The 14,051-nt window shown below is 39.6% G+C and overlaps 1 protein-coding gene across 4 annotated transcripts in view; it reads right to left on the minus strand.

Annotated features, from left to right (window-relative positions):
• The window catches only part of Lpin (phosphatidate phosphatase LPIN), a 443,299-nt gene that overhangs the window by 87,957 nt on the left and 341,291 nt on the right, over positions 1-14,051 (minus strand). For all 4 annotated transcript variants that reach the window (XM_090407132.1, XM_090407133.1, XM_090407129.1 and 1 more), the window contains one exon: positions 4,809-5,048. In XM_090407132.1, the coding sequence (XP_090263258.1) occupies positions 4,809-5,048 (240 nt within the window). The remainder of the gene's footprint in view (positions 1-4,808; positions 5,049-14,051) is intronic.

Below are 14,051 nucleotides of genomic sequence, written 5' to 3' on the forward strand. Positions count from 1 at the left end.
CGCTGGTTAAACATGATAACTAATAATTAAGGAATTGACAGCGTATGCTAGGAATATAAATTAAATAAACTAACATATACTTTCCGATATTTCGGCAAACGTCACGTTGCCATCTTCTTGGGAACTTAATACAAAGACAAGTGTACACAAGTACTACATAACAGCAAATGAGAACTGAAGCTAACGTTTTCCTAAAGTCCTGATGGTGCCCCCTGGCAGGCTATATTGGTAGTTCTTGGCCTTTGGGCTGAAGTTCTTCTGATAAATGTTTCCCAAATTTGGGGCAGTCTCATGCATCCAAATTTGTTGAGGTTTGGCATGTTCTTAAGGGCTGAGGCTGATTCCATGAATAGTCTTTCATATTTGAACTTGCTGCAGTGTATTACTGTGGCTTACTTCCATCTTATTCTGTGGCGAGTATCCAGAGCGTGGTCTGCAAGCCCAGAGTGGCTGTACTGGTAAAATCGGATATAATCCTTGTGTTCTGAGATTCTGATATTTGATGTCCTGCCTGTTTGGCCAAAGTAGGACAATTTGCAGCTGCAAGGGACCTGGTATACACCAGGTAGGTCTAGAGGAAGTGGTTGGTCTTTAGTGGAGCGGATAAGGAATGCCAATTTCCTATATGGTCTGTAACAAGTGGTCAAGTCATGTTTTTTTTTTAAGATTTTGTTGATTTTTTCTGAGGTGCCTCTGATGTAGGGAATGGTGGGTTGTGGATAACAGGTTTAAGTATTTTTTGGATTTTTTTTTTTTTTGGGGGGGGGGGGGTAGCCATTGGCTGAGAAAGTGTCACGGATGTGATTTAGTTCAGTGGTTAGGGCTTGATCATTTGAACAGATTATTTTTGCTGTGTTGAATAGCGTCTTAATAACTCCATATTGTTGTGTGTGTGTGTGGGGGGGGGGGGGGATGGGATTGTTGGTGAATGTATCTGCCTGTATGAGTGAGTTTTCTATAAACTGAGAAAACCAAGGTTCCATCAGGTTGGCGGGTGACTAGTGTGTCTAGGAAGGGGGAAAGCTGAGAAAGTGTCACGGATGTGATTTAGTTCAGTGGTTAGGGCTTGATCATTTGAACAGATTATTTTTGCTGTGTTGAATAGCGTCTTAATAACTCCATATTGTTGTGGGGGGGGGGTGATGGGATTGTTGGTGAATGTATCTGCCTGTATGAGTGGGTTTTCTATAAACTGAGAAAACCAATGTTCCATCAGGTTGGCGGGTGACTAGTGTGTCTAGGAAGGGGAGGTTATTGTTTTCCTCTTTTTCCAGGGTGAACTTGATTCTGTATGATTATGGGAGGTAATGTGCCATTACGTCCCATAGTGGATGGCATTGATTTCCCCCACTTACAAACTAGCCAAGCATTTAACCAAAGCGCTCTCACACTATACTGGCAACACACCATCACACACAAAAAAACTCAGCACACTTCAAAGCCAGTAGAGAAAACCTTACACTCCAACATACTGACATAATGGTCAGCTTTGACATCTCTTCCTTATTCACAAATGTCCCACGTAAGGAAACTTTAGAGCTAATCCAAGCTAAATTTTCTCCCGATATCTCAGCCCTATTTCAGTTTACAATGAACTCGGGCTATTTCAGGAAAAATTCTACAAACAGATAGAGGGGACAGCCATGGGTTCACCACTTTCCCCACCCTTGGCCAACTTCTTTATGGAGACCTTTGAAGAGAAAGCCTTAAACTCAGCCCCACAAAAACCTACCATATGGCTTCACTACGTTGATGATGTGTTCGCTATTTGGCCACATTGCCCAGATTCACTCCTCTCCTTCCTAACACATTTAAACAACCAACACCCTAGAAAAAGAGGAAAACAATAACCTCCCTTTCCTAGACACACTAGTCACCCACCAACCTGATGGAACCTTGGTTTTCTCAGTTTATAGAAAACCCACCCATACAGGCAGATACATTCACCAACAATCCATCACCCCTCCCCCCTCCCCCCTCCTCACAACAATATGGAGTTATTAAGACACTATTCAACAGGGCAAAAATAATCTGTTCAAATGATCAAGTTCTAACCACTGAACTAAATCACATCCGTGACACTTTCTCAGCCAATGGCTACCCCCCCCCCCAAAAAAAAAAGAATCCAAAAAATACTTAAACCAGTTATCCACAACCCATCTTCCCGCCCCCCCCCCCCTCACAAAAAAGATTACTCTAAATCCATCACCATTCCCTACATCCGAGGCACCTCGGAAAAAATCAACAAAATCTTAAAAAAAAAAAAAAACATGACTTGACCACTTGTTACAGACCATATAGGAAATTGGCATTCCTTATCCGCTCCACTAAAGACCAACCACTTCCCCTAGACCTACCTGGTGTATACCAGGTCCCTTGCAGCTGCAAATTGTCCTACTTTGGCCAAACAGGCAGGACAGCAAATATCAGAATCTCAGAACACAAGGATTATATCCGATTTCACCAGTACAGCCACTCTGGGCTTGCAGACCACGCTCTGGATACTCGCCACAGAATAAGATGGAAGAAAGCCACAGTAATACACTGCAGCAAGTTCAAATATGAAAGACTATTCATGGAATCAGCCTCAGCCCTTAGGAACATGCCAAACCTCAACAAATTTGGATGCATGAGACTGCCCCAAATTTGGGAAACATTTATCAGAAGAACTTCAGCCCAAAGGCCAAGAACTACCAATATAGCCTGCCAGGGGGCACCATCAGGACTTTAGGAAAACGTCAGCTTCGGTTCTCATTTGCTGTTATGTAGTACTTGTGTGCACTTGTCTTTGTATTAAGTTCCCAAGAAGATGGCAACGTGACATTTGCCGAAATATCAGAAAGTATATATTAAAGTTTATTTAATTTATATTCCTAGTGTACGCTGTCAATTCCTTAATTATTAGTTAACAATAATAATGGCTTATTTCTTTTGTCAAAACAGTAAAATTAATTAATAGATTTTGAATACTGTCTATGAAAACTTTCAAACTAGAAAATTGGACAAAGTAGTCATTTAGAATTCAGTTCTGGGAACGAAAAGGGGAGGGATCAGCTGGAAATGTTTAAAATTTGCATAAATTTTGAATCGGTTTGTGTGCAATATCTTTCATATTATATTTTCATCATATCTACAGTGGTTAAGCTGGATATTATATGAACATGCATTATACAAAAATCATCTGTTGCAGTTTCAAGGAGAAGGTGAATAAGTTCCTGCTGAAATATCACAGGATAAAAATTTATGGTATTAAAATAAAAAAGTCTCATCGTCGGAAAGCAAGCGATGCAATTTAATGTTAACAATTTTTGATACAAGTATTTGAAAATTATGCAAAAATAATATTGTCATTAAAATTACAGAACAAATTGTTTAGTTCCATTGCACTAATTCAAATAAAAGACTGCAATAAATAAATTCACTACAAAGGCTAATCTGTTGTCATTTCAGGACTGAGTATTTATTTTCACAATATGTCAAGGGAAGAGACATAATAAATAAATTATGCAGCAAAAGTTCAAATATTGAAGGACAAAGAAGGAAATTCCAAGCAACACGGTACACTTTAAGTCAAGTGACACAAAGATTGCTCCATAACAGATAATCCACAATGGCTCTAGCTGTTAAGGGATTAATAGTGGAGGAGGGTAATTACATGATAAAAGGTAGAATGCCAATTATGTTCTAGTCCATGAAAATTCCTAAGGTGCTCTGAGTAGTTCATTAATGTTGGCTGGTTGGGAGATTAAGAGATATACTAAATTATAATCTGCAGGATTCACTCACTAATTGAATAACTGCTGATACATTTGTTATGAAATTCAGCAATAAAAAGGGTAAAGATATATGAAAATAAGCAAGAACATTGAAAACATCAACTGCATTCTGAATGGAGAACACAAAAGGTGATATCTTTTGTGTTAGAGAACACAAAAGATATATCTATTTAGGTATATCACCTTTTAATTTTTTTTAATGCAAATGGCCAATTAAACATGGAAACAGAACACAATAAAATTAGCAAAACTGGTGTGTTTGCAAGTCAACAGCATAAATTTATATGGAATAAGAGAGAAGTTATCCCAAACAGTAAAACTGCTCTATACAAGATAGTGTTCAAACCAATTTTAACATGGATCGGAGAACTAGGCTAGACATGAAACACTTGATCAAAGGATGGAAACCTCATATGAAATGGCATACTCATATGAAATGGCATACTCATATCAATTACGAGGATATTAGGAAGGAACTTGACATTGTTAGCATTCAGGAATATGTGAGCAGGGCCGACTGATCTTTGGGAGAGGAAAGGTTAGCAAAACAAGTGTTTTTTTTTTTCCAGAACAGCAGGAAAAAGATCCAGAGGAAGGCCAAAATATAAGATCTGACAATACTGGAATGCTGACGGATAACAGATTTGGATGAAATTTGTTGACAAGAAATTTGAAATGATGTCAGCTTTTCATGTAATAGCTTTACATGAGGATAAATATCAGGAATTTTATGTTGAATTATAATATCACTTACTGTATAGACACACACACACACACACACACACACACACACACACACACACACACACACACACACACACACACACACAAGGATGTTCAACTTGAATGCAGATGAATTTTTGCTCTATTAATATTAATCAATGTGATGATGGAAATGAGATCCTGTGTACAGAGTAAGAGAGAAATAAAGGAAAGTTATTTTATAGTACAGACAGACTTGTGTGTATATACATATATGCAGAAATATAGTAATTTTTTAGAACATATACATAAAAAGTAACAAAAACTTACCTATGTAAAGCACTAATTAGGGATGTGGGAGATAAGAGAAGAGGTCCATCTGGAAGACATAAATCTCCTTGTTTGACACTACGAAGATACTCCCTGGTACCATGGGCTTGGCCTATAGCACGGGCTGAGAGATAAAGCAACTGATAACCATTATTTTTTATTTGGGAAAACAGCTTTGCTACACCTAACTGTGCCCAGTCTTTACCAATAATAGGAAGGATGTGGCCTAAAACGTCTGACCTAATAACAATAAAAATTGAAACAAAAATAATGTTACAATTATAACATATACAGCAGCAGATGTTCTGTTTAATAAATATTTAATTTAGCTTATAAGAATATCAAAGGAAGTTTCTGATTTGCTGCTAATTATGTATCAGGAAGAATTTGATATGTCGTATCAAATTTCCTCAAAATCTCTCAAAGCTTAAGGTTCTGATACCAGATAGACAAATGGGCTGCAGATGTCAACCTGATGATCATGTTAACACTTGGTACGAAATGGTGGTGAAAGGTAAATTGTTGCATAGGTCGGCATGAAAGACATGGTGTGGTTTTTTAAGAATGGTATTGGTGCTATAAATGTAGTATGTATATGTCAGAGATGTTGTGGATATTTATGTGAAGAGGATTATGGGTACGTAGAAAGTGCAATATTGAAATGGACCACGGAGCTTGTTTAAATCAGAGTAGAGAACATGACATCATAACTGAAATGGTTCTTTTCAAGGAAGACTGTGCAAATGCTAAGAAAGCATGTGAAACAGATAGTGAAGAAAAGAGTGTGAATGATGATAAAGTGTATGATAAGGGTGTTAAAAAGCAGAGTACAATTAATGATAAAACAAGCAAGACTGATGGTGGACAAGCTTATGTGACTGACGATAAGAGAGCGAGAGTGAATGATAGTGAAAAAAAGATGCATCGTTTGAAAGTTGAGTTGGTGGGGATGAGGCAAGAGATGAAGCACATTAAAATTGAAATGAAGAGAACAGTGCATATATAGAAAAGTGAAGACAAAGGAAATGAATGATTCTGGTATGAAAGAGGTAACAAGACTCGTGAGTGGAGTTGTATGGCGATTCAATCATTAGAGGTGTGGCGAAAAAGAAGATGCATTAAATTTGTTTTCTGGGAGGCAAAATGAATACAATGATTGAGGCATTCGATATAAGGAGTAAGTGAGAAAATAGTTGGTATCGGCAATAGGAGGTTGTTGAGAAGGATAAAAGATAACAGCAAGACAGGAAAGGTAGTCAGTGTGTTGCCCAGGCACGACAGTGATGAAATGTCGTGGAGAGCAAAGATTATGAATGATATGATTAGGCATTCGTCGCTAGAGGGCCAGGGGAACGGTCGTGTTTTCAGGGAGCTCCCGAAAGCTAAGTACAATTTTGAATGGAAATTAGAATATATGTTAAAAATCATAACGAATATTGTCTATTGGTAGCTTGTTGTGTCTGTGTGATTTTGGTGTAAATTCCGTAAATTTATTTAGTCTTTAACGATACGTTTCATATATTTGAATATGGCGCCAATGCGACGCAAGATAATGGCATCCAAAAATATGACGCCATTGTTCAAAAACTATAATGCGAGAGAATTTGTCCAATGTGATGTATGTGGAATGTATGCATTCCCGAATGAGGCTGGAGTATGGATTGAAAGTGATAGTGGTGGGAGAATGTGTAGAAAGTGTATGCAAAGTGAGGAGTCGAAGTATGTGTCAGGTTGTGAGACAGTTATGGTTGAAGAAAGCCAGAATGCGAGTGAAAATAGTGGATCGATAGGGAATTGCGGTGTACAAGATGGCAATGTGAGCGGTGATCTAAGAAAGAGCGAGAGCAATTATACAGAAAGAGAAAATGGTTTGAATGATAAAAAAAATGAAGAATTATTTGTAGGAAGTGAGATCGCTAGGCTGCGCGCAGTGATACAAGATGCGCAGCGGCAATTAGAGCACCTGCAAAACTCTTTCCAGAGTGGTTCGGCTAACGTAAATAAACAGCGTGAGCGAGTTTCCGAAATGAAGGAGAGAGTGTTGTATGGTGACTCGTTATTAAGAGGAGTAATAGATAGGAGTGTAACTAAATCGTACTTACCGGGTGCGAAATTTAAGGATGTAAGTGAGAGCATTAGAGTGCAAAAACAGAGGGTGAAAGAAATAACAATTGTGGCTGGTACGAATGAATTGAAAGGTGATAAATTTTTTATGAGAGAGGACTTGAAAGTATTGTTAAAGGTAGCGAAAGAAAAGAGTGACAGAGTTAGAATGGTGAGTCTGTTACTGCGGTATGACAGAGAGGAGTTTAGGAGGGCCATAATCGCAAATGATATTATGCGCAGGTTATGCGGACGGTGTGGTGTGGAATTTGTGGACGTGTGGAATGAGTTTGATGGGCGAAAGGACTTATACAAGATGGATGGCCTGCATTTGAATGGACTTGGTGTGCGGAGACTGGAAAAAGTGTTGCTGAATGAAGTGAAAATGGATGTGCAGAACCAGGGAAACTAGAACTACCAAGGAGGGGGGGGAAGTGGATATCCAGACATCAGTGAGACAGTTGAGTGTAAAAATGTATATAATGTACCTGAGCCAGCAAAAAGGACAAAAAATGGGAATGGGATATTTAGAATAACACATCAAGATAGGGGTGGGACAAAGGGAACACTGCAATTCATGTATACTAATGCCAGGAGTATTAGGAACAAGAAGGAAGAATTTTTGGCCTTGATTGGCTCTTCCTGGCCACAGGTTATTGGCATTAGTGAAACATGGCTGATGGAAGATGATATAGTTAGTGGGATAGAATGTGTAGGTTATAGTATGTTTAGGAGGGACAGAGAGAATAAAATTGGAGGAGGGGTGTTATTGATGATAGCTCATGAACTGCAGCCAAGGAGAATTGAAGTATTGCAGGATAGTGAAAGGAGCTCATTTGAGGCTATTTGGTGTGAGATTGATACTGGCAGAATAAAATATACAGTTGGGTGCTGCTATAGACCAGGTGATGGAATAGATGGTGGAGATGGTATGCATAAACAAATTGATGAAATGAGTGGAAGGAGGGTAATTATTATGGGGGATTTCAACTATGGTAACATTGATTGGAAGGAGGAGAGGACACATGTGAGGAAGGAAATGGATTTTATTCAATTATTAAGGGATAACTATCTGAAACAGCATGTAATTGAAAATGCTAGGGGTGTGAGAGTACTTGACCTGGTAATAGTATCTGAGAATTTGACTGTAATGAATATGACCATGTTGCCACCTATTGGTGAGAGTGATCATAAGGTCTTGACCTGGGAGGTGGCTAAAGGTGTGAAATTTGTGATTAAGACAGGGTATATGTGGAATTACCGTGCTGGCAAGTATGACAAGCTTAGGAGATTGCTTGGATCAGTGCCATGGCATGTACAACTGCAAGGGCTGGATGTCGATAGAGCATGGGAAGTGATCAAAGAGCATTTACAGGAGGTTATAGCTGATTGTATACCTAAGGTCCGAATAGTGAAACAAGGAGGGGTTAAATGGATGAATAACACCATTAAGCTTGAGCTGCAAAAAAAGAAACAACTATGGAGGGAATTTAAAGAAAGGGGTGACCTGCAGGCACACGAACGGTATAAAGTACAGGCCAGAAGGGTAACGAGTGTGGTAAAAACAGCAAAAGCCGATTATGAAAGGAAACTAGCTATGCAAGCAAAAGAGAATCCCAAACAGTTCTTTCAATATGCTGCAAGCAAGAAAAAAACTGTACATGGCAAAATGATTTTAAGGAATGACGATGGTAAAGAGTTCACTGAACCAGTCGATATAGTGGAGTTACTGAGCACGCACTTTGCAAAAGTATATCATCCAGGTGGTGACGTTGAAAAAATGAAGGAACCATTAGTTTATATGGGAATTGTGATGAATGAAGTGGAGGTGAATAGTCTATTACAGAACCTTAATGTGAATACATCTGTGGGATTGGATGGTATACCGGCACGGGTCTTGCATGAAGCGGCTAATGAATTATCAGTGCCCTTGACCATGTTGTTTAATCTGAGTCTCAGGTCTGGCTTAGTCCCGAAGGCGTGGAAAGAGGGGAAAATAGTTTCACTGCATAAAGGAGGATCCAAGACTATGGTTGCAAATTACCGACCGATCAGCATATCAGGAGTCGTTGTCAAGGTCTTGGAGAAAGTAGTCAAGGGAAAAATACAGGAATGGATTGATGAAAATGAGATACTGTACAGAGGACAGCATGGCTTTGTGAAGGGTAGATCATGCCTCAGTAACTTGCTCAAGTTTTATAACAAGGTGACGGCTGAACTGGATAAGGGAAATGGGTTTACAGTGATACTGCTGGACCTGGCAAAGGCGTTTGACAGGATACCACATGGAATTCTAATCCGTAAACTACAACATATGGGAATGGATATAGGGTTGGTGAGATGGATAGCTGGGTGGTTGATGGAGAGATATCAAAGAGTAGTTTATTCAGGAGTAGAGTCCAAAAAACGGCCTGTGACTAGTGGTGTGCCACAGGGTTCTGTTCTTGGACCACTGCTGTTTAATCTGTTCATTAACGACATAGAGAAGGGTCTAAGTGGGACAGTTCATTTGTTCGCTGATGATGCAAAGTTGGGTAGGGCGATAGTGAATGCAGAAGATGTCAAAGTCTTGCAAGATGACTTAGATAGATTGGAGTTCTGGACTAAGGAGAATGGATGTCAATTTAATGTGACAAAATGTAAGGTTATGCATTTCGGAGTGAAAAGATTAGCAGCAGTATACCACATTGGTGGAACTGTACTCCAAGAGATTGATGAGGCCAGGGACTTGGGAGTGTTGGTGGATAGGGAGATGAAGTTTAGGGGGCACATTGCGAAAGTAGCTAAATCAGCTCATCAACTCACTTGGTTGTTGAAAAATACGTTGACGAGCAGAGAAAAACAAGTTATTGTACCTCTGTACCGAGCCCTGATAAGACCTCATCTCGACTACTGTGCCCAGATTTGGTCACCTCGGTTCCTTCTTGATGGGGAGGAGGTTGAGAGGATCCAGAGGTGAGTGACTAAGATGATAGCAGGTCTATGGAATGAACCATATGAGAACAGGTTGAAGATTTGTGGGTTGCAGAAACTAGTTGATAGGCGGAAAAGGGGAGACATGATTGAGACATTCAAATTGCTAAAAGGATTCTATAGGATTAATTCAGATGATATTTTTGAGATCAGGACTGGTGGTGGGAGAACTAGGGGACACCCATGGAAGCTGGGCAAGAGCGTGGTTAGCAGGGGTGTTAGAGCTGGGTTCTTTACTTTTAGAGTGGTAAATGAGTGGAATAAGCTGCCAGAGTCTGTTGTGGGTGCTATGACAGTGAGCGAGTTCAAGGCAAGGTATGATAGATACTGTGAGAATGTTGAACAGCTGCGGTGAACATGATGTTTAGGGCCTCCCTCGATGAGTCTAAGGACTCCTGGAGTAGCCCGTGGTAATAATAATAATAATAATAATAATGATGATAGTGGAAAAGTGTGAAGAGAAAACAATGTAGCTTGTTAATGCGTGGAATGACTTGGAATAAAGAAATGAACTGTATAAAAATGAATGGACTGCATTTGAATAGTTTTGGTGCGAGTCATTTCGAGAGAGTGCTGCTGGATGGGAGAGTAATGAATGTGCAATGGATCTGAGTAAGTAAGAAGCAATGTGGAAGAGTAGAAGAGAAAGGAAAGGGGAATTTAAGTGGATAGCATAAGTGTAGAGAATGAGAGAACAAATATGCAATACAAAAAGAGAAACTTGGGCACTCAGAGCAGACAGAGGATCACAGCATGAGAAAAGTGAATGCTCATAGAAGTGAAAGTGTGAATAGACAAAACAGGAATGGGATGGCCTGGGATATAAGTGGAACAGTTGGGTGTGAAAAGGGTACCATGGGTAATGAGAGAGAGGAATGGCAAGGAGAAGGCATGGAGAACCATGCATCTAATAAGTGGCATCAGTGAAACTTGTCACAGATTCAGAAATGAGCTGTTATATCTGTATACGAATGCTATATGTATCAGAAACAAGGGAAATGAAATAGTTGCACTGATTGAGATTATTCACTCAAAAATTGTTGGAATAAGTGAGACATGGATGAGGATGACATCCTAAAAGGAATATAGATGGAATAGTAGGATGTTTTTCTTAAAGACAGAAAAGGAGTAATGTCCATATAAGGTAGAGAATACAAGGGGAGGGGGGAAATAGTGACAGTGGTTTTGAGACAATATTTTGTGAGGGAGAGACCAATAGAATGAAGTATGTAGTTGGATATTGCTATAGGCCTAGAATCATGGAGGATAGTGATCATGAAATGCATAAGCAAATTAGCCAAGAAAAGAGGAAAAGGCTGATATTAATTGGTATAATACAAATGGGGATGACAAGATAGCAACTAGAAGTAAAATGAATTTCTAGAGTTTTTGAGAGATAACTACCTCAGTCAGTATGTAACATAGGACAAACTAGGATTGAAGGTCTTGGATTTCATCATATCATCTTCTTCTTCTTCTTTTGCAGCTTCTCCCACTTAAGTGGGGTCACTGTTGATGATGAGTCTGTTCCACATCCTCCTGTCTTGGGCTGTCACCACATCCAAGTTCTTCATCCTCAAGTCCTCTTCTACCAGCTCCCTCCATCTCTTCTTTGGCTGCCCACGCTTCCTCCTTCCTTGCACATCCATCTGCATAACCCTTCTTCCCACATATTCGTCCTCCCTCCTCATCACATTACCATACCATCTCAACCTTGCCTCCTGTATCTTCGCTCCTAAGTTCGTAACTTTCACTGTTCGCCTCATATAGTCATTTCTCAGACGATCCTTTCTGGTCACACTGCACATCCACCTAAGCATTCTCATCTCTGCTACTTCCATCCTGCTGATGTTATTTTTCCTCAGGGCCACAGTTTCTACAGCATACGTCATAACTGGCCTCACTACTGTCCTATAGATTTTGCCTTTCAGATTGATCAGCACCCTCTTATCGCATAACACTCCAGCCATCTCTCTCTCCAGTTCCTCCAACCCGCTTGTATCCTGCATCCCACTTCCTTCTCAGCTCCTCCATCTTCTTCCACTGTTGAACCTAAGTAACTAAAGTCCCTCACCTTCGTGATGACATTTCATTCCAGCTCTAGATCTGTCTCCTGGCCGCCACCCACAGTGCAACACATATACTCTGTCTTACTTCTGCTCAGTCTCATACCTCTCTCTTCCAGTACTTTTCTCCATCTTTCCGGTTTAGTTCCAGCTTCTTCTCTTGAATCTGCACACAGCAAGATGTCATCTGCATACAACATTGTCCAAGGCGCTTCTTCTCTTACCTCCTCCGTCACCACCTCCATCACAATTTAAACAGAAATGGACTTAATGCTGACCCTTGATGCAAGCCAACTGTTACTTGAAAACTTTCTGTCTGTCCCAGACAGGTCCTCATTTGTAATTACATCATCATCATCATCAGATGATGTAATTACAAATGAGGTGCAAATCTCCCTCCAGTTGGTGAGAGTGACCATTAAGTGATGCACCTGGGTGGCTGACAGCTATGTGAGGGATGTGGAACTACAATGCTGGGTGCTACTCAAGAGCTATCTAGTAGAACTAGTAGACGTAATATCTAAATGTATTCCAAGGGCTAGGAGGTTAAATAAGGTAGATGTAAAACAGATGAATGAAGAGATTAAGCAAGCAATACAGAGATAGAAGAAATTATAGAAGCAACGTGAATGGTAATAATCAATTCCATGAAGAGTAAACAGGCAAGGAGGATTACTAGATTGGTAAGGGTAGCAGAAGTGAAGTATGAGCAGTAGTTAGCTAATGAAGCCAAAAACTAGTCAGTTCTTTTGATATATAGCCAGCAAACAAACAAACAAACAAAAAAGATTATGGCAGGATGACAAGGACTGCTGGAGAATATATTTGAGATCTTTAATGAGTACTTCATTAAGGTCTTCCACCTCTGTAAATGTCACATCATGGAAAGTTTGAGAGCAGTGAAGGAGGGAGATTGACTGCATGAGAAATCAAGTAGTATATGTGGAATTGAGTAAACTGATGTTAATAAGCCTGTGGGACCTCATAACATGTCACTACATATTTTGAAGGAATGTGCCAGGGAGTTTAACACCTGCCTTGGCATATTTCATTAATATAAGTCTTACATTGGATCAAGTTCCAAAGGAGTGCAAGGAAGGCAAGAATGTACTGCTTGATAAGGGAGGTGACAGAACTCAGGCATCAAATTATAGGCAAATCTGTGTGTCTCAGGTGTTGTGGTTAGTGTTGGAGAGATTAGTGAGAACCAGCATCCAGAATTGGGTTGACAATAGTGGTATTATCTTTGTCCATCTGTGATGGACAGAACAGATTTGCTAAAGGGAGGTCATGCTTTTTAATCTACTTACTCATTACAACCAGATGACAGCTGCACTAGACGAGGGAGTTGGATACATGTAGTTAGATTTTAAAAGGCTTTTGACAGATTACCACATGATATGCTGATAGTGAAACTAGAGCAAATGGGGATGGATATTAGACTAATGCATTGGATTGGATATTGGCCATCTGATAGGTATCAGCAAATTGTGTATGAGGGAGCAATATCCCAGAAAAAGAAACTCACTACGAGTTTCTTTTTCTGGGATATTGCTCTGAAAAGTACACAGCCTCGACCATAGATGGCAATACTATCGGAAAGATTTTTTTTCCCTAAGTTGGTACATCTGTGAAATTGCAAGTCATTCTATCAAGTAGTTTGTTCTATACAGCTGTCTGAAAGAGAAGTGTTGTCTGTATCCCTTGAAATGGATAAAATTGAGTATCGTGCCATTATAAAATTCTTTGTAAAAGAAGGTTTAACACCAAAAGAAATTCATTCGAAGTTCGAAAAAATTTATGGGCACTCTCTCATTTGTTTTTGACAATTAAGAAATGGGCTGCCGAGTTTAAACATGGCCGTACCAGCTTTGAAGATAATCCAGGTGAAGGATGTCCAAAAATTGTAACACCAGAAATCATTGATCAAGTGCATGATACGGTATTGGATGACCTGCGAGTCAAAGTGCGTGAAATTGATGAGATTATAAGCATTTCAAAAGAACGTGTAGTATATATTTTGCATGAAGAATTGCAAATGAAAAAGCTTTGCGCAAGATGGGTACCATACTTGCTCAGAGCAGACCAAAAACGCACTTGC

Source organism: Typopeltis vanoorti, chromosome 17 (genome assembly GCF_054136105.1).
Source record: "Typopeltis vanoorti isolate ZY-2024b chromosome 17, IOZ_Tvanoo_1.0, whole genome shotgun sequence".
In the NCBI taxonomy this organism is placed as follows: Eukaryota; Metazoa; Arthropoda; class Arachnida; order Uropygi; family Thelyphonidae; genus Typopeltis; species Typopeltis vanoorti.